Genomic DNA, 25,435 nt, shown 5'->3' on the forward strand with positions numbered 1-25,435 from the left:
TGCTAAATATACCAGAGAAAAGCTAAATGCCAAGCTGGAGTTACTACCCCCTGTGCAAGCTCCATGAAATGGAATCGTGTATGAGAAAGGGTGAGATTGTCACAATCACAGGCCTCCGCCCTGTAAACATTCCCAATGTCAAAAGTCCCACCGAGTGAGGTGCCGATACAAACCCCTGCACCGCTCGCGGACTGTAAACAAACCAGCGTCACCTACATTCCATGTTAGCACCCCCATCCTGGAATGGTATTTTATCAAGGGGGGGGAAAAAGAATCAGAGGTGGGTCACCGGGTGACACAGGTCTCTCCCCAGAAATAGATTTTTCCTTTGTCAAAATCCTTTTTCTTGGTTATCCGACCTGTGTCAGCCAGTGAAATAATAACAGAGAAACAAAATACCATCCTGAAACAATAAAAGAAACTTGTAGAGGAAAGAAATAAAACTATAAATCCAAAAGAGTTTTAATTATCCAGGTAGCAAAAATATAGGTACTTAAATATCTAATATAGGTACTTAAATATATACATAGGATTAAGGAGTACTTAAATATATAATATAGGTACTTAAATATATACATAGGATTAAGGTGGGGGAACTATGTTCCACAAGACAAAAGGACACAAAAACATATTTAAATATAAACATAGGAGACAATACAACACTATAACATGGTCAGGAGACAGGCTGTGAAGTATGCCTGACCTGGAGGTGATCGAAAGGGAATAAATGAGGCAGGTAGGAGGGAGGAAAGTGACAGTACAAGAAAAAGAATTAAACAGAGGGAGGAACAATGTTTCCTGCCACCACTGTGGTGAACTTCAGAGCTTCTAGGGATTTCAGATAGTGGCGTTTGAAAACTACGGGAGACTTCCACCCTGTATATTTTGTAAGATCCTCGAAATTCATATAATGGAAATAGTTAGTGGAGGTGGCCACCGCCCTAATGTCATGTACTTTTGGAACTGAGTCTGGGTTTGCTTGTTTAATAAAATACAAGATCTGCTGTCTGATGGCTTTCATAGAAATAGTTCCTCCCCCTTCCCTTACAAACAGAGGCCCCGAAGTTATCTGTGAGGTCCTGTCTAAATAGGCCTTTAAAGTAAAGACTGGGCATAAAGACAGGTCTTGTGGGAGGGGGATGACCTTCCAGGGAGACCACCTATCTCGAGGATCTTCATTCTTAGCTAGAAACTTAGGGTGAGGAGCTAGCAACACTTCACCTGATGGAAGGAAATCAATATGATTGGGTTCTCTAGACAGGGCAGACAGCTCGGAAATTCTAGCACCTGAAGCTAAACTAATTAAAAATAAGGTCTTCCTCAATAAATTTATGAAAGAACAATTTTGATTATCCGTTTCTGAAGCTAATTTAAGAACATCATTTAAGAACCAGGAAACCGTATGTGGGCAGGTTATTGGTCTTAAACGAGCACAGGCTTTAGGGATTGACAAAAATAAGAATCTGTTAAGTTAATTTTAAACCGTGTAAAAATATCTTTTCAAAGCTGATTTGGCTGTAGTAATAGTACTTGATGCCAGACCTTTCTCAAATAATGACCTAAAAAATGAAATTGCTAAATTTGTGGTCATTACAGTTGCTTCAGATTCTTTTAGGAAGAGTGCTAATTTCTTAACTGCTGAGTCATATTGTCTGAGAGTGGATTCCCTTTTGTCTGATTCTAGGAACAAAGTGTTAATAGGATTAATATTAGCATCTTTCTGAGCTGCAAACTTCATGAAATCCACAAAGCCAGGGCATTCTGAATTCTTGAGGAAGCTGACACAGTCTGAGTTTGTACTATTTGCGTCAGTTTTGGGTTGGGAATTTGAAAGCACCGAAGCTTCAGCTCTAGAAGAAGTGGAAACCAGTTGCTCTTCGGCCAGTTGGGAGCCACTAGGGCTATCTGACCTTTGAATGTCCTGAGCTTGTGAAGGACTTTCAGTAACAGGTTTACTGGAGGAAACAGATAGATCCTTTGCCACTTGTTCCAATCTATTGACATTGCATCTGTGGAGTGAGCTAGAGGGTCCAGGTTGGGAGCAACATAACAAGGTAGTTTGTGGTTGCATTCTGTTGCAATGAGATCTACTTGAGACCCGAACTTGACTGCAAATCCATCTGAATGATGTTTTGTCCAAGGACCATTCCGACTCCAGCGGAGTTGTCCTGGATAGGGAATCTGCAATGACATTCCGGACCCCTGCAAGATGGGTAGCAGACAGATGCCACCGGTGTTTGTTTGCTAGGGAGAATATTGCTATCATAACCTGGTTGATCCGACTCGACTTGGAACCTCCCCTGTTTATACAATGTACCACTACTGCGCTGTCCAAAACCAGTCTTATATGAATCAGATTGTTTGGACGCAGCTTCTTCAGGGTTAGAAAGACTGCCATAGCTTCCAGGATATTGATATGGAACTGGCGGAACATGGTGGACCAAGTCCCTTGTACTTTCTTGTGTTGAAAGTATCCTCCCCACCCGCTTAGGGAAGCGTCGGTGTGAATTACTAATGCCGGAGGAGGAAATTGAAAAGGTACTGAATTCGATAAGCTCTTGACTGTCGTCCAAGGCCGGAGTCTCTTTTTCAGAATCGGCGGAATCAGGGACACCTTGTCCTTGAACCTGACATTGGCTCGGCTCCGCCATACCCTGTTTATATCTTTCAGTTTGGATTTCAGAAGTAGATCCGTCACTGAAGCAAACTGAAGAGAACTTAAGACTCTTTCTTGGGTACGGCAGGAAGCTTTCTTGTTCTTGAGGAACTGCCTGGTTGCCTTGGCTATTTCTCTCCGTTTGGCCGGCAGAAGAGATAGTTTGTGTGAACACAGGTCCCACTGGATCCCTAACCATTGAAAGCAACTCTCCGGTACTAGGCGGATTTCTCCTGTTTATTTGAAAGCCTAGAGATTCCAGAAAGCCGATTACTATGGCTGTCGCTCTCCGGCATTCGTTGGCGTTGGATGCCCAAACGATCCAATCGTCCAGGTATGTGGCTAGCATGATCCCCTGAGACCGGAGTTGCTTAACTACCGTATCTGCCAGTTTGGTGAAGATTCTGGGGGCTATATTGAGACTGAATGGCATGACTCTGAACGAGTATGCTTGATTTCCCAGTCGGAACCCCAGAGAAGGAGAGAACCTTCTCGCAATCGGGACGTGATAATAGGCGTCTGAAAGATCTATAGAGGTGGTTACGGCTCCACGGGGCAGTAGGGTCCGAACCTGTGAGATTGTAAGCATTCGAAACTTGTCGCATTGAATGTAAGAATTTAGACGGGACAAGTCTAGAATTACTCTTCGCTGACTGGAACCTTTCTTTGGAACACTGAACAGTCTGCCTTGAAATTTCAGGTGTCTCGCTTTCTTTATTGCCCTCTTTTGTAATAGATCTTTCACAAAGTCCTTCAGAGCCTTGGACGGTGATTGATGGAACCTGACTGTGGGGAGGACCCTTGCACCAACTCCACCCCAGTCCTTTGGAGACTATGCTCTGGGCCCAGGGACTGAAGCTCCACTGGTCCCGAAAATGATACAACCTCCCGCCTACCTGAGATATCTCACTGGGTGGGAGAGGGTCTGCCTCCTCTGGAGCCTCTGCCTCCTCTTCCTCTGGAGGAGGAACAAGGTGTTCCCCTACCTCTAAAGTATCCTCTGGCTCTAGTTCCCCTTGCATTCTGTATTGAACGAAATGCCCCCTGGCTTTCATATGAAGCATTGAAAGCCGGGGAAGAGACATATGAAGGGGCAGCGAGAGGCTGATGGGCTGGTTGAACCAGCACATACTGAGGTTGAGGTTGGGACTGGGAGGTTTGAAGGATGACGGGAGCGGGAACCTGGACAGCCTGCAAGACAGTTTGAGCCGGAAGCCGTTTGAACTTCTTAAATTTCTTCCTGGACTTAGGGTGGGTTCCCGCGGGCTCAGACTGTTTCCTCTTAAATGAAAGACCCCAACGGGAGCGGAGACTTTGATTGGCCCTAGTTGCCTCAGCTAGGACCGCATCAACCTCTTCCTGGGGAAGAGATTAGCTCCCAGATGGAACTTTTCATAAGCCTGTTAGGCTCACGACGGATGGTGGCTGCCGAAAAGATGTGCTTTCGGCAGTTCATCCGGGCCTTGATGAAGTCATACAGGTCCTGCTGAAAACTCGCTAAGAGAGATTTCGTCAGTACCTGGAATAAAGCGTCTTCGCTGTAGACCACTGACGTTGCTTCCGCCAAAGTCAGAGAGTTTAAGGACCTGCTAAGCCTGTCCTTAGTCTCAGCTTCAGCTTTCAGGAGCGACTCCGGGATCTTAGGTAGTTGCTCACTGAACAGGTTAGAAGCGCAGTCAGGGTCAAGTCGTGTTACCGTGAAAGTGGCTGGGGCTCCTTCCCAAAACTCAGAATCTCCGGGGAAGACAAGAGAGGTGGGATCTGTCTCCCGGAGATGAGGAAGAGGCTTACCCTCCATGCAAGCTTGGCTAGTGAGGGAAGCCACTTTTGAGGTGCAAGGGGTGGGAAGAACCTCTCCCAAAGAGAACATCGTAAACGCACCCTTGGCCGGGGTGAGTTTGGTGTTCTCCGCCTGCCACTCCGATAGAGTCCTTAGCAGAGACGACTGGGCCTGGTCTCTCAGGAAGATGACAGTCTCCTTGGGGACCTTATCGGACCGAATCCATGCCTCCTCAGTGAGTCTGGCAAAACCTGGGTAAGGAGATTCCAGACCAGGAGGGAAGAATTCGAGTTCCTCCAACCTACGGGTGCCTAGGCCTCGATAGTAAGGGTACCCTCATGCTGGGGAGCATAAAGGGTCAGGCGCCAAGGGTTCTCCTTATCAAAGGGAGGAAGGCTGGAGGTGTCCAGAATGGAGAAAGATCTGTTGGCCGCTCCGCCACGCATAAATCCAGAGATTAAGGTCCCTTGGGACTTAACCTGCTGCGATAGGGAAAGCACGGAAGCATTAGAGGATGACAACTGATTCGAGAGTTGCGACAGCTTGTCGTCAACTCTTTTGTCGAGCTTCTGCATAAGAAGCTCGGCAAATGCTTCTGCATCAAAGGAAGGAGGGGGGGGAACCTCCTTACTTTGCTTGGGTCGTGCTCCCTTCCCAGAGGTAGAGGCCTTGCTCGTAGACGGCACGGGGCTAGGAGCCCGTGACGTCTTCGAGGGAACCCCGGAGCGGACTTTCTGGGTCTTCAAGGTCTTTTTCTTTATAGATTTAACTTTAGGGACGGTAGACCTTGCACCGTCCATAAGGTAAGAGGATTTCACAAAGCCCCGGAAAGAAGAAACAGAAGAAGAAGGAGAGCTAAACAGATATTCACCTGCCTCACTTACCCCCTTACCTGCTTGAAGATCCAGGTCCACGTTCATGGGCTCCAGATTCAAATTAAGAGCCGCAACATCTTCAGTGACCTCTCCGCATGCGGCCACGTCTTCCTGGGAAGGCTGAGTCATCTGGATCCCAGCGATCAAAGGGGCAGCTACCTCGTCAGCAACTGACGCTGAGATCCAGGCGCCGGGGAAGAGAATGCTGCGGATGTCCTTAGGAAGGACGTAGTGTTTCCCTGCCCCGACGTTCCTCCCGAAGCCGCTGACCCAGGTCTTGAGGGTCATAAGCGAAGAGTCACGAGAGCTGCGGTCAATCTGAAAGAAGGAGAAAGTTAGGTGACCAAACCTCCTAAAAAGAGAATATCTTCCAATTATCCATAAGAGACGAAACTCAAAGAAAAGCATGAATCGGAAAGGAAATAACTAACTTACCGACTCATCCAGAACCCGCTCATAGAGAGCGTAGCACACCTCACAGCCATCAGGGTGCCAGACGACCAGGTCCCCTATGTGAACGGCGCACCCGGAGTGGGACCTGCAAACCTCATGTCCACTAGCTTGCTGCAGGACTGCCGTGCACCCCTGCTCCTGACAACGCACCATCTGTAAGTGGACGGGTACATGAGTATGCTGATAAGGCCGCCGGAGTAGGGTGCCGGAGCAGTGTCTTAGGATAATAGATAATTAGACCAGATAGACCCCACCGGAGCATACCGGAAGGATAAGGGGTCTACTAGATCATGCAAGATCAAAAACAACATAAAGGGACCGCCGGAGTTAATCCGGAGCAACAGGAAGGTCCGAAAAAGACATGTAAAATTCAAAATTTCAAAAAAAAAAAAAAAAAAAAAAAAAAATATATATATATATATATATATATATATATAATATATATATATATATATATATATATATATATATATATATATATATATATATATATATATATATATATATATATATATACAGTATATATATATACATGCTAGTGAAAGGTCAACTATAAGTAAGAGTTGGGTGTTTCCGCTTGAGTCGGGGAGTCCTGTTACTCTAATACAGTGACAGCGGAGGAGGTGTGGTGAGCACCGACCGACCATACACCGTACCCACCGGAGTGGTAAGCGACGAGAATGCCCAACTACCTAGCGGAAAATACAAAATTAGCTAGTCGGCGGAGGGTAGATACTAGGGAACGTGCACGAGTTCTAAATGAATAGAACGAAGGTAAACGTCAATGGCGTGTGAATAAGACAGAAGACAGTCAGGTGGGAAACTCTAACTGGCTACATGTACACAATGTTTTCCCCGAGGTGACGGTCTGGGAGAACGACACCCTGGTTGGGGAAAAACAACGCACTGACGCTAGAGGGAGGGGGGAGAGTTGGGACAGGCCAGAGGAGGGGGACCAGTAGCGGCGACCAGGGGTGAGTGAGCACTCCCGGGCGCCATGAGATCCACTTTCTCTCCTCTCGATCGGTCGAACATGTACGAACGATTAATGAGAGAGGAGAGAATGGGGAACCCTCAAAGGCCAAATGAGCAAGGAAAGGTAAAGGAATGGTGAACAGGAGTGTGGGCAGCACCCGGTCACTAAACAAGACCTCGACAGGGTGCCGACCGGGTAAGGTCGGAAACCCAGTACCGAGAGGACAAAACCAATCAATGCAGAGGAAGGGGATGTAAGCTATAGCGTAAGGAACAGGGTAAAGCTCTCAAGCCTTGGTAAGTAACAAAGTACATGAAAGTGAACCAAGGGGGAGAGAGCAAGGAAGGGGGAAAGGAGGTAGAGAGGGGATATACATGAAGTTGGAAAGCTAACCCAAAGGTGTGGATCGGACAAGGGTAGGCTACACAAGATACCCTCGCTATTCCAGCTTAACCTTACTAGGACTCAACAATCCAAACGGAAAGGCCGAAACAGGGAGAGGGAGATAACGCAGGCCCAACACCTCTACCCATAACACAAACCGAAGGGAAGCACCAACCATGAGGCCCTCCTACACACCTAAACTTCACTTCCGAGGAAGGGAACAGAACGCCATAGCCTAACTCCTAGGCTAACCTAACACAGCCGGCTGGCTGAAGGAGGTAGCCCAGGGGGGAGAAGGCATCTACCAGACTAGCCTAAAAAGTTAACCTAACCTAGGCATAAATAAAATAATTCAATAATTCAAATAATCATAAAGACACATGTAGAAGGGAGGACCAAACCCAACGCGATAAGAGTGCGGAGGGAAAATGGCTGACCTTCAACATTGAAAACAAAGGACGTAATCCATAAATATCAAAAACATCCGTGCGCTAGGCCTAAAATAAACCTAATAAGCATAACTGTACCACCTCAAACAATATACCCAAAAGCTGGAGGAAGTGAGGGTCCAAAATACAACACATATAAGAATTGATAAAGAGCGGATAGGCCCGAGTGGGGAAACCCGTAGCCTAAACGACAAGGACCCGAACTTCCCCAGAGATGGGTAACACAACAATAAATAATAATGCCAAATTGAATATAGGGTAAGCATAAGGCACAAAACATAAGAAAATGAAGGGGAACAAAGCTCCTACATAAAAATCCTGCACCGAGACTGAAGGTCACATGAGGCCGGGAGAAGGTGGACGAGGCGGGCGTTATAAATCCCCTAGTTATTAAATTAGAGGGAAATAAGGAGCCTCAACCGCCTAAAATAAAATAAAGAGATGGTACTCAACTTAGGTGATAAAGAATCCTGGGAGGATGCCATTAAGCCAAGAAAAAGAGGCACAAAAGAGCGCACACAGAAAAGGCTAACAAAAGCGACGCGTGCTAAAAATGGAATGTAGGTGACGCTGGTTTGTTTACAGTCCGCGAGCGGTGCGGGGGTTTGTATCGGCACCTCACTCGGTGGGACTTTTGACATTGGGAATGTGTACAGGGCGCAGGCCTGTGATTGTGACAATCTCACCCTTTCTCATACACGACTCCATTTCATGGAGCTCGCACTGGGGGTAGTAACTCCAACTTGGCATTTAGCTTTTCTCTGGTATATTTAGCAATAGCTTTACTTAGAAATAAGTGCTGAATGGTTATTTCACCGGCTGACACAGGTCGGATAACCCAGAAAAGGTAATTTTGTATCTTAAGGTAATGGTACTATTTATTGACTTGTATAGAAAACAGCCATTAAATCTCTTAGAATCTTTTTTGTTGTTCTGCTGCCTCTTTTCCATGTGGGATTTGATCTGTTCCACATTCCCATTGGTTATGTACAGCCTGTGAACCAGAGAATCATTTTTCATCCCTCTTGTTTTTTTGATGCTAGAACATTTCTTTTTCTTAGTCATACGTTCTCACAGTGCAAGAGAGTGGTTAATCAGTATTTTTTCCCCTATGGTACTGCTCTTGCTTTTTGTTTCCCTTACATACATCATCATAGTGCCAGAGTTAATGGTAGAGAAAATAAGAATTATGAAGATTATTCGGAGGAAACCCCAGTTTTACTGATTGAGGCACCATTTGAGACATTTAGCAACCCACAGGATCTCCTTTTTTTGTATAGTGCTAGAATAATGCTCTGTATGAAAAAGCAGCACTAAGAAATGCCTGAACTTAACAGACCTCAACTGAGCCAACTTCTGTACCTTTCAGCTATGTTAGTATGGTTGGCTTTTTCTTTGCTATCATTTTAGATGATTCATTTTTAGATAAATCTCTTAAATTGAATATTAAGTGTAAATTGCAGGTTAGTTCAGGTTAAAAACTACAGGGAGTTGCTGTTAGCTGTAAGATAGCTAGAAAATACGTAATGCAAGTGCGGGCTGTAATATTCTCAGAAACCCAGACCCCAAAGTGTCTGTTAAGTTGAGGTGCTATTGTTTATGAGGCTTTTGTGACTGAAAAGTATGTTCTTGAAACGTTCTACAGCTTGTACACCCAACAGGTCTCATTTACCTCACCTTTTAGTTCATGTACAGCATAGCCTTTTACTTTAAAGTATGCCCATGTGTTAATTTGCATCCTTTTCATCATTTCTTTGTTTTCTTTTTCATAAAAGCACTGTTTCCCTTTCATGTGGGGTTGATTGTTAGTAAAGTCTTTTTAGTAATCCATGACACTTCAGTGACTGTCTCTAATTGGGTGTTGGTTGGTATCCTACAGGCAGCACTGTAGCACATCAGAATCAGAGACCCTCTATTGTATACATTTATTTTAAAATTGTTTGATAAGTCACAAAAAAGTAAATATAAAAAGTAAGTCTTTAATCTCTTATTTTACATCCATTCCTGCTCACTTCCATCTTGCTGTCCATCCTCTCTAACTATTGCTTCTTAGTGAAAATATGACATTTAAATTAATTTGTATTTTTCATAACTAACAAACCTGAGTTCTTAACTGTTTTCTCCCAGTTTTAACTTTAGATCTTTGTACTTCATCTTATCTATTTTGTGGACCTCTTTTATGTTCAACCATTCCATCTCCCTCTTTCCAGTTTCTTACAGACCTTACAGACCTTACAGTTTGTTCGGGTTGCCCCAGGTCCCTCAGTGTGAGGCACCTCTGATGTCTACCAGAGAATTGCCAATGCATCTTCCGGTATGCATCTTCCAATCTTGGAGGTCTGGGATCCAGCTTAGATATTTGTCGAGCTTATTCTTAAACACATCTACACTCACTCCTGATATGTTCCTCAGATGAGCTGGTAATGCATTGAATAATTGCTGCATTATTGATGCTGGTGCGTAGTGGATTAATGACCTGTGTGCTTTCCTTAGTTTTCATGGTATAGTTTTGTGTACTATTAATCTACCTCTGCTTGCTCTTTCTGATATTTTTAGCTCCATGATGTTTTTGGTGATTCCTTCTATCTGTTTCCATGCCTGTATTATCTTGTAGCGTTCTCTTCTCCTTTCGAGACTATATAATTTTAAGAATTGTAGTCTTTCCCAGTAGTCAAGGTCCTTAACTTCTTCTATTCTAGCTGTAAAGGACCTTTGTACACTCTCTATTTGTGCAATATCCTTTTAGTAGTGTGGGTACCATATCATATTGCAATATTCAAGTGGACTACGTACATACGTTTTATAAAGCATAATTATGTGTTCGACTTTTCTTGTTTTGAAGTGCTGAAACAACATTCCCATTTGAAGAGCCGAAACAACATTCCCATATTGAAGTGCCAAAACAACACTCCCATTCTTAAGCACTGATTGGCTGAAAACACCCTAGTGCTTAGCTTCATAGACTAAATTTCATCGTTCATTTATTCTTCAAGTTTGACCATTCTTGTGTCTAAACATATTTTTATTTTTTTTTATTTTGACAGAGCTCGAAGCGCGTTCAAGCTAAAAGAAATTGATGATCATCACAAAATCCTTCATCCTGGCCAGGTAGTTGTTGAGTGTGGGGCTGCTCCAGGTGCCTGGACTCAAGTGGCTGTCTCCAGAGTCAACAGTTTACCAAATGGTTAAGTGTTAAGTATTAACACCTTAATGACTAAAGTATTACTTAAAATCATATACCTTACAAAGTATTGGCATAATTTCTACTTTTGCTTATTAAATTAACCACCTAATAAAACAAATTACTGTTTTGACGTATTTAGGAAATTGTCGTGTATAATTCTTGTGACTCGTTACTTTGTAACCGAACTTGCAGGGTTTGCTGAAAATTTATATTGCTTGTTTCGAATTCATACCATGTAACCCATTTAGGAAGTCAATATGGAAGACTGTAAATACAACTACAGTATAGCCAAACAAATAAGTAAGAGAGAGAGAGAACATTTCACCTAAAGTACTTAAAGTAACTGTTCACTTTTTTGTGACTGCTGTTTGAAAGTTTTGAAAGAGGTGGAAATCCTTAAAGTCCTAAAACCTTTTATTTTAAAAGATAGGGTCAGGTCTTGGGTGTTGTAAGTAGGAACTAAGCATGGTAAAACTTTAATTGTAGTCTGGGATTCCTCCAGACTAACCAGAGAACTTTGACAAAAAGATGATCAGCTATGCCTTTGGTGGTTATGCAATTCAGTACCTATTATTGTATTAATGCCTTAGGACCTTAGTCTTCACTAGAAATTAATAAGTTATAACTTTTAAAGAAAATGAAAAAATGCATAAAACCTTTCTTCCAGTTAGTGCTAAAATATCTTCTGATTTTTTTTCAGTAAAAAACAAACAAGGACTGGTTGTAGGTATTGATCTCTTGGGTATTCATCCACTACCTGGAGCTATATTTTTATGTGGTAAAAATTTTACACACCCTGAAACTCAGCAGGAGATACTAAAAATTCTCAATGGTAGAAAGGTAAATGAAACAGTGTAACTTCTTTTTTCTAACATTTTTTTGTTCCTACACAAATACAAACCTTCCTTCTTTGCATAGGATTTAGTTTGCGAACGCAAGCTGGAATGGCTGTTAAACTTTCAGGCAAGTCTGATAACCCCCTAGGGATGGGAGGGATCTTTTGATCCCCCCAATAATTGCATATGAAAATCTCAGGTTCAGATCATATGATTATTGTTACTTTCCGCCATGATATTTGAATGAATTTTTCAGAAAATCATTTCCATTGCTTGAATGGGCCACAAATGACTATATGACAGTGCTTATGGTAACACACATCTCAGCTCAGGATACAGGGAGAATAGTCTGACTTGTTGAGATTTCATGTGGAATGTACTACATCTCCCTTTCCCAGTACACCTTTATGTATTTACCAATAAATATACTTAGGGATTACTGTTGGTTTTAGTTCTTATCTTTTACAGTAGTATGTCAGCTGTAGTTGTAATTTTGGAAAGTACAAACAAAATATTAGAAAGAACATATAACCCACTAAAAGGTACTACATCTCCCCAGCCCAGTACATCTCAAAAATATTTGTCCATAAATGTACAGTGATTGTTGCTGACTTTAGTCCTCATCCTCTGTGATATTATGTGGGGTGTAATTATAATTTTGCAAAATAACTTAAAAAAAATATTAGAAAGGACATGTATAACTTGCTAAAATTGGTATATTTTTATGAGTCTATTATTCATGGTTGGAAATCTTTACTTTCAGCTTCCTGTGGAAGGTACAGAAAATTATTTAGAATTTTTTCATATACCATTTGCATATCATCCTCTTTCCAGTGATTTTTTTATTTAATTGGGTGATCTTAAAGTCTGTCTAGTGTTTGGGTATTTTTAATGCATATTTAGCTCAGCCTGTAAGGGTTAACTATCGATAAGTAGGAGGAAGCCCTGCCCACCAGTCAGTATACACTCGACTTTGCTTCTGGCCACCATCACATACAGACCTCTCTGCAGACTTCCATGCATTCTTGTTTCTTTGATGATACTTTGCTGTATAATTCTTAAGTTCTGTTTGAAATAAAATGCCTCAAATACCTCATTTTATATAGGTAACTTACCAAGTAATGACATGGCTGTAGTTTCTAACTAGTACGGCAACTAAAATTTGAAAGTTCACAGTAGCGATTCTTTTGTTTTGGGGTTTGGGAAAGAGAGGAACAACTCGGCAAAGAACCTCAATTTGTTTCTGCCGGCTGATGAGGAAGGTTGTTAGCTCTCAGCTAAATTTGGAATTTGTTTCTCTACTGGTTGTTGGTTGAGACAGATTGGTGAAGTATATTTGCTTTTGGTAGCCTTTTGGCAATTAGTCAGTGATAGGTTTTTAGTAAAAGACGGAAGTTTTCATATTTTTTACTGTTTTTCAAGATTTATACTTAATTTTCCCAACTTAAGACTTTTTGGTAACCAACTTGTCTGTGACGATGTCCGACGCAAGTACGTCTTCCACTTGTTATTGCTGCAAAGGCTGCAGTTCCAGGTTGACTCCAGCAAAGTATGGTTCTCATACCATTTGCTCAGATTGCTGGGGTCAGGTTTGTTCTTTAGTGTTACCTTGTGGTGAATGTGTAGACAGGGATCCTAAACAGTGGAAAGTCTTAAATTCTCATCTGTCTAAATTAGAGAGGGATAGAAAGAGAAAAGCATCAATTAGGAATGACAATAAGACTGCAGTTAGTCATGAATCTGCTAAGTCTCCTAGTAGTATTGACGTGCCTATTGTATCTGTGCCTTTAATGTCCCCTATTCCCACTTCTCCAGCTGTCCCACCTGATCCTTTACCAAGCTCCCACACTTCTGACCCCAGTGCCATCGCCAACCTTGACTCGAAATTCAATCGGAGGTTTGAGTTAATAGTGGAGTCTGTGGCCCAATTAGGGACTTCAGTTCAAGCCCTAATGGACCAAGTGAATAAAGTTAGTGTAAATAGTGCAAGTGAAGTGTTGATGGAGGAGCTGGCTGCCCAGTGGCCTCTGAGCGCCCAATGGCTCCCGGAGGTACAGAGACCCCTGAGTGCCCAGTAGCGCCCAATTTCCCAGTCTCCTTCAAAGAGTGCTCAGCGCCAGCTTCAGCTTTGATGACACCAACTTTCGGGTGCCAGACTTCAGCTTCTTCAGTCATGGATCCAGCATGGCTCCCATCCAACAGCGATTGGATGATGTCCTAGGTTTTTTTGAAAAAGCTGCCTCCTGCTGCTAAGCTGGTTACAGACTTGTCATTATCTCCAGTGTCTTCTGTGGAAGAGGAGTCCAATAAGGATGTTGATGATGACTCTTCTGCATATGTAGCTGTTCTATGTTTTTTGCTCCGAAGTTTTCCTGCCTTTTTCTCACCCGCAGCCCCATCTTCTCTTGCGTCCACGTTCCTTAGCAATCAACCTGTCGCGTCTTCTAGGTCGCCCAAGATGGTGCTCTCTACTTCGGAAAGGAAGGCATTGAGCGAAGTAGGTGCTTGGCTCTCGGCCAAGAGGGAGCAAGGGAAGGCTTCCTTTAGTTTTCCCCATGCCCAGCTATCACATAGAAGAAATACTTCTTATGCCACTGGAGAAGCTCCTTCCTTGGGTGCCACTGCCTCCTCCCAGCGGGACTTCTCCTGGCTCATTTACCCCTCTTGTAGATAAGCTTTTTTCATCGGCTAAAGCTGTTTTCTGCAGCCGAGATTAACCATTTGCTTCGGAACCTGTTCAAGGTATTTGAGGTAGTCAGCTTCTTGGATTGGTCAGTGGTCACCTTGGCAAGGAAGATAGAGGACTGCTCTGCCTTGCCTGTGGACTTTGTCTCAGACGCTCTTGGTGTCCTCTCTTGCGCCATAAAGGCGTCAGAGATAGTTCTAAGGAGTTAGCCGTCTTTTTACAATGGGAGTGTTAAAGAAGAGAGAACTCTGGTGTTCTTATACCACCAAAGGAGTCACTACAGCCCAGAAGTCTGCACTCCTTTTCTCCCACAGTCGACCGTTAATGACGTTGTGTCACACTCACATAAGAAGTCAACCCAGGACCTTTTGTCACTGTCCTCAAGACACCCAAAGGATCTTCCATCTTTCAGTGGGAAGTCGGCCTCCCCTTTGCAGCCTCATCCCTTTCGTGGCAGGAGAAAAAGATCTTCATCCAGACCTTGATCGAACATCCGCTTTATGTCTCAAGCCATCAAGAAGTCCACAACTATGTCTTCTTCAAGGAAATGAAGATCATGTCCTCCATTCCCCAATAGTTGCCAGACTCCATCTCTTTTGGGAAAGGTGGAGCAAGAAGGGAACAGAGCAGTGGAGGGCTACTCTATCCCATTCAGGGAAAAACCTCCATTAGTCAAGAAGCCCATCGTCTTGACTGCCTACTCCATAGGTTCAGAGAGGTTTTCTGCCCTCTTGGAGAGGGCAGTAGAGGTAGTCGAAGATGTGAGCTAGGAGTGGTTCTACAATCGTCTTTTCATAGTCCCCAAGTCTTCAGGAGGATGGAGACCAGTCCTGGAGGTCAGTGCTCTGAATGTCTTCGTTCAGAAGACAAAATTCAGAATGGAGACAAGTCACTATTCTTGCATCCATTCGTCAAGGAGACTGGATGGTCTCAATAGACATGCAAGATGCCTACTTCCACATCCCCATGCACCTGGATTCAAGGAAGTACCTGTACCTAAGATTTGTTTTCCAGGCCCGGGTCTTCCAGTTTTGAGCCCTGTGTTTTGGGCTATTGACGGCCCCACAAGTATTCACTCACATTCTCGCTCCCCTTGCAGGATGGCTCCATCTCATGGGCATCAACATCGCACTCCACTTGGACAATTGGCTCCTTCTCTCCCCATTGAAGGAACAATTCATGGAGGACCTTCGCAAGACCCTTCTTCTAATCCCAGCTGGCTCCTTCTCAGAAGATAGTATATTTGGGGATGAAGTTGAACTCTCTAGTTTTTCGGGCTTTTCCGTCCCCCAAGAGAGTGGAATCCTGTCTGCGAATGGTAGACAAGTTTCTCTTGCTTCAGACCTGCTCTGCCAACAAATGGACAAGTCTCCTCGGAACTCTGGCATCCATAGAACAGTTCGTTTCCCTGGGAAGATTACGTATGAGAGTGTAGGGGCTTTTTTTATTTTGACACAGTTGGTGCAGGATGATGGGAACAGGTCTGAAGGTTACTAAAGAAACTCTGACTTTCCTTAACCTAATGTATTACCTTAATATTACAGTGGCTTGAAGACCTTCAAACAGAACCTTATCCTAATCTTATTTACATTTGCCACAGTTTAGTAATTACCATCTTATCATACTTAAACTAACTTATTTCCTACTTACCACTAAAGTTTACCAAAACAATCTTCCTGTACTTAACTTAGCCTAACGTAATACTACCACAATCCCCAAAAGAACCTTTCTGGGCTCGACCTGTGTCACCCAGTGAAATAATCCATTAGCACTGATTTCTAGGTATAAGTATTGCTAAGTATACTAGAGAAAAAGCTAACCATAATGCCAGGGTTACGACCCCTGGATCGAACGCCATTAGATGGTGTCGGTATACACAAGGGGTGAGTGGTTGCCACTACCACAGGTCTCCATCCTTAGAGATCTCTCCAATCTCAAAACCCTGAAAAGTGAGGGGCGTTCTAAACCTCATCCTCCGCACGCAGCCAACCACCACCCCGGCCGCCATCTTAAACATTTCCAATTTATACGCCTTTCAGATCACACGTGTTTTTCTGAGCTTGGACCTGTGTCAGCGGTGAAATTGTATCAGAAGAATCATACCAAGCAAAGGTGAAAGATTATAAGTGACAAATAAGGTAGAAAGAATAGAAATAAAGCACCGTTACCAAGCTAATTTAATTATCTCAGCAGTAGAAAAATAAGTTAAACATTAAATTTAGACTAAGAATCTTTATTGGACAAACAAGGTTCTGAACCAGATAGTATCAAGCCCAAAGTAACCGTAAAACATGAGCAATTAACAGTACTCAAACTTAAGACTAACACAAAGAAAATTTACAATCACTTAAACCTAACACTGCCAAAACAGGTACAATTATATATACATAAACTGAGGCCGGATGTGAAGCATGCGTGGCAGAGGAAAAAATGTGGAAAGCAAATGGGCAAGCAGGCGGGAGGGAATGGGGAAAGACCCAACTAGGAGGGGATAATACTCCTGCAGCCTGTAGGGAACTTCAGATCTTCAGTGATTTAAGATAGTGGTGCTTAAACACTGGTGCAGATTTCAACCCGTATACTTTTTAGGTCATCAAAAATTCATATTGTAGAAATAGTTTGTGGAGGTTGCCACTGCCCAGATATCATGTACCTTCGGTACTGAATCTGGGTTAGCTTGTTTAATGAAATATAAAATCTGTTGTCTGATAGCTTTTAAGGAAAGTGTCCCACCTTTTTCCCTAATAAAGAGGACCAGACAAAACCTGAGAAGTTCTCCTTAGTAAGCCCAGTGCTTAGTGACTAGGCACAAGGATGGATCTGTGTGGAAGAGGAACAACCTTCCAAAGGAGACCACTATCCTGAGGGTCTTCATTCTTTGCTAAAGGCTTTGGTGGGGAAGAAAGAGCTTTCCTAGCGGAGAAATCTACATGATTAACACCTCTAGAGAGAGCGGACAGTTCCGATATCATACCTGAAGCTAGCTAATTAGGAACAGCACGTCTTCCTTAACAGAGCGCAAATATGAACAGTTATCATTATCAGTTTCTGATGCTGAGTTCAAAAACATCGTTAGAAACCAGAAACACGTGTGAGACGGGTTGCTGGTCTCAGACAGGCACATGCCTTTGGGATTGATGAAAGTATGAGTCTGTTAGGTCAATGTTGAAGCCATGCAAAACACTTTCTTCAGGCTGACTTAGCTGTATTGAGTGTAGCTGCCAGCTAGTTATTTTCAAACAATGACCTAAAGAAAGAGATTGCCAAATTCGCGGTCATAACCTGAGCTTCAGAATGTTTAAGGAAAGATGCCAGTTTTTTAACTGCTGAATCGTACTGCCTGAGAGTAGATTCTCTTTTATCTGATTCCAAGAACAGAGTGTTAACTGGGTCTATATCCGCCATCTCTGGTAGCGAATTTCATAAGATCCACAAAGCAGGGCATTCAGAGATTCTTGAGAAGCTGACACAGTCCTTGTTGTACACTACTTGTGTCAGCAGGTGGGTAACAGATGACACTTGATTTCAGCTCAGCAGAGGGTACCAACTGCTCTTGACCAATTAGGGCTACAGAGCCACCTGCCCTTGAAAGACCTGAGTTTGTGCAGCACTTTCAGCAGGTTTACCGGAGGAACAGGTAAATCTCTGCCACTTGTTCCAGTCTAATGTCATTGCATCTGTGGCATGACAGAGGTCCAGGTTGAGGGCCACATAACAAGGAAGTTTGTGGATTTGTTCTCCGCATTCAGCAAACAAGTCTGCCTGGAGACCTGGAACCTGAAGCAAATCGAGCAGGCTCTGTCCAGAGACCACTCTGACTCCAGCGAGTTGACCTGAACAGAGAGTCCATGATGACGTTCCCGGACCCTGCAAGATGAGTGGCTGATAGGTGCCGCATTAGCACTCACGCCAGAGAGAGAAGGCGGCTATCAACACATGATTGATACAGCTACGACTTGGAGCCTCCCCTGTTTATACAGTGTACCACCACTGCACTGTCCAAGCTCAGCCTGATATGGATCTGTTTGGAAGGGCAGAGGCTTGCTTTTCAAGTCGAAAACATACCATTGCTTCCAGGATATTTGATATGGAACTGGCGGAACATTGTGGACCATGTTCTTAGCCCTTTTTGTGCGAGAATATCACTCTGGCAGCAATAGGCGTCTATGCTGAATTACTAGTGATGGAGGAGGAAATTGAAGAGCACCCGATTTTGACAGACCGCCCGGCTGTTCAGCCATGGCGAGTCTTTTTCTCAAAACTGGAGGACTAGAACACCTTGCCTCAGGTTTGATATTGGCTCGTCTCCGCCACTCTGTTTATAATCTTTCAGCTTTACCTTCAGCAACAGATCTGTGACAGATGCGAACTAGAAGAAAGAGAACCCAGGATCTCTCCTGTGAGTCCTGCGAGCAGCTTTCTGCACTTGAGGGCACCTGGTAGCCTTGGCTGCTATCTCTCTCCTTTTGGCTGGCGGAAGAGACGGTCTGTAGTCTAGGTCCCACTGGATACCTGGCCACAGAGCGAGCCTCGAGGTTAGGCGGGATTTCTCCTGTTTGTCAAGCCTGGGGACTCCAGGAAACTGCGGTCACTATGCTGCTCTCCAGCATTCTGAAGCGGTGGATGCCCAAATTATCAGGATTGTCTAGGTATGCGGCTAGCATGATCCCCAAGGACCATAACCCAACTTTGTACTACTGTCTCTGCCAGCTTGGTGAATGTTGAAACATATTTGAGCTGAATGGCATGACTCTGAATGCATAAGCTTTGCCTTCCCAGCCTGAATCCTAGGTAAGGAGGAGAAGTTTCTCCATAATCGGAGCGTGATAGTATCGTCTGAAAGATCTATAGGCGTGTTGTGACTCCGAGGAAGTGAAGTCGATACTAACAGTTGTAAGCATGCGAAATTTGTGCCGCTGTATGTAAAGGTTGAGGCAGAGACAGATCCAGATTACTCTTTGTTGAGCAGGGCCTTTTGAGGACACTGAACAGTCTGCCTTGGAATTTCAGGTGCCTCACTTTCTTTACTAGCCGTTTTAGGTAGTTCCTTAGCGAAGTCGCAGAACTTGTGGAAGGGGTTGATGGAGACCTGTTGGTGGTGGGTCCTTGACCCAACTCACATCTGATCCCCTTGGAACTGCAACAGGCCTGGGCTGAAGGTCCACTGATTCAGAAACAGGTAGAAGCCTCCGCCTACCTGAATCTTCTCACTGGGAAGGGAAGGTTTACTTCCTCTGCCCGGCATATCTTCCCCAGGAGAGGACACACTTAATCTGTGCCTTGCCTCTGAAGGCAGCCCTTGCTCTGCTCCCATTTTATTGAAGCCACAGAAGAACCATGAAAACTTATAGGCTGGAGTTGTGCGCCGGAGGCGTCACAAAGGTGGGGCAAAGGGGGTACCTTGCTGACTGCCAGCACAAACTGTTGGGGTTTGGGCCTTTGAGGGTGGAAGGCTGACCGACCAGGGAGGCTGTTGCAGCCTGAACTACGGTTGGGGTTTGTGGCCTCTAAGCCTTATACCATTTCCTACGACCTGCCACTTGGAACCGCCGAGATTTCAGATTTTGCGTTTGTGGGGAATACCCCACAGGAGTGGAGGCTCTGGTTGGCCTAGTTTGCCCCATGATGTTTATTCACCTGGGTCTGGTGAATAAATTAGCCCCCAAATCGAGCTTTTCATCAGTTTATTAGGCTGGAAGTGCTAATAGTGGCGATCTGCGAAAATATGTTTGACAGTTAATCTTTGCACTGTAAAGTCAAAATAGTCTCTTGGAGATCCCACCAGCAGAGATTTGGTAGGACCTGGAAAAGGGTTCATCTGAATACAGCACAGCTGTGCATGTCTGCCATGCACCAAGGAGTTCATTGTTGCAAATCAGCCGCTGCTGGCAGTGAACTCTACCTGAAGCCAGGAGGGCCTCCCGGAACTTTTGGGAAGCTGCTCATGAAGAGAGTGGGCCTGGTCTGGATGACTTGCCTGTGTAAAGTGGGATGAACTTAGGATTCAGAATTCGGGTCACCGGGAGGACCAAGGGTGGATGGTCTCCACGGGCTGCGGCATGCGACTTTACCCTCCATGCATGCCCTGAACGAAGTTGCCTGAGCCACTTTCGACATGCAAGGTTCACGATCTATCCCCGAAGAAAACATCGTAAAATTTCCTTTGAGAGGTCAACTTTGTGTTTTCTGCTTCCCACTCCGCCCAAGGAGTGCGAAGCAGAGCGATGATCTGATCCCTAGGAAAGATGACTGTCTCCTTGGAGACATATCTGTTCTCTGCGCTTCCTCTGTCAATCTAGCGAAGCCTGGGTAGAGAGGGAAAGCAGACCTGGAAAGAACTCCAACTCCTGAGTCTACGCGTCCCCTGAGCCCTCAATGGTTAATGTATCCTCATGCTGGGGAGCATGAAGAGCCAAACGCCAAGAGGTTCCCACTTGCTCGAAAGGAGGAAAGGCGGAGGTGTCCGAATAATTGAAGAGTGACTGACCTACAGGGCTCTGAGCCGGAGATCTTGGTCTCTGGCTGCCAGCTTTCAATACTGTTCTTCCACCTCTCTTCCATCTGCTTGTTAATTTGTATCAAGCAGCATGCTAGATTCTTGAAGTTGGAAGCAGGTTGAAGGGGCTGGCTTACAGCTGCCCTTGCTCGACCCCTTTACAGAGGGAGTGTCACTAGCAGGCTTGCCGGGCCAAGCCCGTGACTTCGAAGGGAGTTGCCTTGCGGAGAAGGGACTTATATCCCGCTTACCTTTTAGTGACTTTTTGCCTTGGGGATGGTCGATGTCGACCTATCCTCAAGGTAAGGAGAGTTTGGAAACCCTGAAAGAAGATACAGAGGATGAAGGGGAATTAAAGCGAAGTCGCTCCCACACCACCAACACTACCTACACTCCTGGTCCCGGTTTCACATTCATGGGCTCCGGTCAGATTAATGGCACATCGCCTGCTGACACTTCATTCTGCTATGACATCCTGGGAGGGCTCGTGCTTGAGATCTCGACTCAATCAAGGGAGCTGCCACTTCTGCTGGGATGCATGCGAACGAGCGCCGGGAAGAGGCTGAATGGCCTCCGACAGAGCGTATGGCACTCCCGACCAGGACGTTCCTCCCAAAGCCAGCCACCCAACTCTAAAGAATTTGGCCAAGGAAAAAACGTTAAGCAGTTGGCCTGAAAAATAACATGGACTAACTAATTGCACATCGGGACTTAATATATATAAGGGATATAACAAGAACCTTATAAACTATCAAAATGATCTAGGAACCAGGTAAACTAAAGGCAGTAACTTTAGGCTTACAGGCTCGTCCTAGAACTGCTCAAACAAAGTGTACACTTCACATCCATCCAGGTGCAGCGATCAAGTCTCCACCGACTGCGCGGTGGGAGCGGCAGAATAACATGTCCGCAGAGGCTGGTGCAGCTCACGGTGCACCGGACTCTGGCAGCGTACCATCTGTATGGATAAACTGTATATAGTATGCTTATCTGAAGGCGCGCGGAGTAACTCCGGCGGAGATAGAGACCTTATGCTCGAGCAGATAACTTAGGTGCTTCGCATTGTAGATCAGTCCTACGGATAGTCGGGTGAAACAAAATCAAATATATTATTCATGGCAAATAAGTTAAGGAACGCCGGAGTTAAACGTGGAAATAATATATAACTAAAATCATGCAGCGTGACAGAGTAAGTTAAATTGGCAGGATATAATCGGCGTGAATGATATATATACCTTAACCTAAAGTCATGCACACTTAGAATTAAATATAATTGCCCATAGGTGCGGAGACCGACGAAAATTCGCTGGTTAAATACATGGAATAGCAGTTTTTAATGCAGGACATGTCCGTTCAGTACTGAAGACGAAACCAACTACCGCCATTGGATTCTGCGGGATGTGGGGCGGGTGGTTCACTATTGAAACCGTTCATAAATGTCATTAGGAGAACAAAAGTGAGTAAAAAACCAACCTACAAGACAAGCCACGGAGTGGAAAAGACCCAAGCGGTAACAGGGGTACCGTGAGTCAGCTAGGGTTGTGTAGGCCCTGAAAGTGTCGGAGTTCCAGCGAATAAATGAAGCGAACAGCGAGAGCACTAGCGGTGTGTGACATTAAAGCGGATACCAGGAGGTGGATAACCTCCGATTAGGAGACCAGTCTAGTCCCCTGGTGACTGCCCTGAGGCTGACACTCCACACCGCGAGGAGAATGGCACATCACCTGCTATACAGGGAAAGGTGGGAAGTAACGACATGGCTGTGTCACGATACTAAGGCCGACTGAGTGGGGGAAACCACCAGACACTGACCTCAACCCCCTTACTGGGTGTTGAAATGTACCGAGCCAGACACTTGCCAGAAGTTACGAAAAGAGGTTAGGCTAAGCACATTGGATTACTGCAACCCAACTCCCATCTTTTCCCTGAAGACGAAGCCTATAAAGAGAAAAAAGGGAGAGAGTGGAGGAAGGGGAGGTAGGGGGGAACTGTGAAGGGGAGAGAATTTTTGTTCAGAAGGCCAACCGAAGACCGACATGTAGGGCACAGGGCTATGCATTGCGAATCACTTTTCTCCCTTCATTAGAGGGGGAGTAGGATTAACAGAGAATCCAAGCATGCCCAAAACATACGAGGAACAGTGGATGGAACATGACAATGGCGCTCCCTTCACATTTTACCAGTACGACTCCAGCGACAAAGTTGGGAGAGAAGGAGCAGAGTCAATGAGCAAGCCCCAACCTCGCATTTCAACCCACGTTAAATTAGGAGGGTCAGGCTAGTACCACAAAAACACAAATATAAACTGCTAAAATTTAACTAACAATACATCAGCCATAAACAAGTCAAAAAATTATAAAATAACCAGCAACATTGCTGAGAATTATGTTCTACGGCCCAGGCGAACAGGAAGTGAGCAACCAAAATGGCGCTCTGGCCTTAAGCTAAAAGATAATATTAATCCATAAATATCACTTGTGCATCCACTGTATCACAATTCAGAAACCGACTGTAAGACAGCACCAGCCTGAGGTCCGGAAATCTGCCGGCAGCCAAATTCTTTATGAAGGGTTAAAGCATAAAACCGTGGGACAGTGCTCCTAAAGAATTGATACTTCACCAAATATTAATACCAGCACACTGGCCGCTCAAGTAAGATAAAATTCCCAAAATGAACTCTAGAGAGTAGCGTCAATTGTAAGACAAAACATTATCATAAATGACCCATGAAACCTCTATTGAACTGGTCTATGTAGTACCGCTGAGTCATCATGGCGGGGCAGGCGGCGCAGAGAGCAGCCCAATGTTGACCCAATAATTATTAGATTAAGGGCCAAATACAGCCTCAACTGTACTAAAACCCGCTAGGAGAGGAGTACTTAACTTAGTGGGGTGATTTCAGTGACAGAAGACATGATATTCCAAATTAACCGAGAAGAACACAGAGCACAAGCAAAAGCGTGATAACAGAAACGCGTGCTAATAAGGAATGTGGGCAGATGGCGCTCAGGTCGTCAGGTACAGGTCCGGGTGAGTTGCCGCTGGAAACTGACTCTTCGTACCGGGGAGTTATGACAATGGGACATTCTAGGAGTTGAGTCCTGTGGTAGTGGACAGATTCCACTCACCCTACCTGCCGACATCTGTTACATAATAGGTATTGATACGCTCTGAGGTAGTAACTCTCAGCATTCCAGGTGGCTTTCTTTCTCTGGTATGTTGTAATATTTATACCTAGAAATGTATTAATAAAGGGATATTTCTTTCTTTGACTAGGTCGAAGCTCAGAAAGGATTGACAAAGGGAAAATCTATTTTGCTGGAACCTGTGTCACCCAGCTCGGCTTCCATCCCTGTGCCTTTTTCCCTCCCGGTGGCATACCAAGCTTGGGGTGCTAGCAGGATGTTTATAAGATGGCGGCCGGGGTGGTGGTTGGCTGGGTGCGGAGGATGAGGTTTAGAACGGCCCCTCACTTTTCCGGGTTTTGAGGTTGGAGAGATCTATAAGGACAGAGACCTGTGGTAGTGGCAACCACTCACCCTTTGTGTATACCGACACCATCTAATGGCGTTCGATCCAGGGAGTCGTAACCTGGCATTATGGTTAGCTTTTTCTCTGGTATGCCCACTTGTACTTATACCTAGAAATCAGTGCTAATGGATTATTTCACTGCGTTGACATACAGTTGAGCAAATAGATTTTCCTTTGTCAAAATCCTTTTAAGCCTTACTGACAATAAATCAAATACAATGTTATATATTTTTACTTCTAGTTTTGCTGTCAACATCAACTTCTTCAATGTACCACTTTCTTCATTCACCTCAACTTCTCAGATCTACTCTTTCTGTCTCCCTCTTTGAAATTGGTTTCTTCTTTTCTTTACAAACTATACTTTACTTGAGGCTGCCAGTGGAGGCAGAACCCTGGCTTTATAAACAACTCAGCAATACTAAACACATGTCCCTGCCTCTGCAATCTAGCACAGTTTTCTGTTTCTTCCTGTCCAAACGCAACACCTCCTTGCAGAAATTGGTTAGTGAAAAAGCGGATGAACTGCAGATGTACTTTAAGAAATTTATAACTTTCCTCCACTAGTGTCACTTTACGACCACCCATGTCCCATCTGCCTTTTATCTCTTGTCCTCCCACTCCATCAGTGCTTTCCGATTCCAGTGGTCAAAACAGTGATGCTCCTTGGATGCAATCAGCTTGTTTCATCCTCTCCAGCTCTTAGCCTGATCTGGCAATTGCCAATGCATATCCTATTATATCTGTAGGCTCCAACAGCTGAGGTGAAGGGGAGCTCATCCTATTTTAACATACCCACTCCAAGCAAACTGCAGAGTAAAGTAAATAGCCAATTGCCAAACAATCTGAAACACCAACAACACATTCATAAACAATATATACACACACAATAAACTTAATAGAAAAAAAAAATCACAACAACAAAAACGGAACAATCAATTCACACAAACGTCTCTCATCATACAAACCCAAACTTAGCCTACCACACTCCCCCTTACTAAAATAAAGGAAATCTCATTTCCTTTTCTTCAAAATCCCTTTCTTACCACCCATTCATACTCCTGAACTGAACCTTGACTTCGGGTCCACGGCCTCTCATGCACCATCTCTTCTTCACTCACTTTCACTAGAA

The 25,435-nt window shown here is 44.5% G+C and overlaps 1 protein-coding gene across 2 annotated transcripts in view; it reads left to right on the forward strand.

Moving 5' to 3' along the window:
* The window catches only part of Mrm2 (Mitochondrial rRNA methyltransferase 2), a 78,312-nt gene that overhangs the window by 32,408 nt on the left and 20,469 nt on the right, over positions 1–25,435 (forward strand). For both annotated transcript variants that reach the window (XM_067117255.1, XM_067117256.1), the window contains exons 3-4: positions 10,618–10,757; positions 11,458–11,597. In XM_067117255.1, the coding sequence (XP_066973356.1) occupies positions 10,618–10,757; positions 11,458–11,597 (280 nt within the window). The remainder of the gene's footprint in view (positions 1–10,617; positions 10,758–11,457; positions 11,598–25,435) is intronic.

This window comes from Macrobrachium rosenbergii, chromosome 15, assembly GCF_040412425.1.
Source record: "Macrobrachium rosenbergii isolate ZJJX-2024 chromosome 15, ASM4041242v1, whole genome shotgun sequence".
NCBI classification, from domain to species: Eukaryota; Metazoa; Arthropoda; class Malacostraca; order Decapoda; family Palaemonidae; genus Macrobrachium; species Macrobrachium rosenbergii.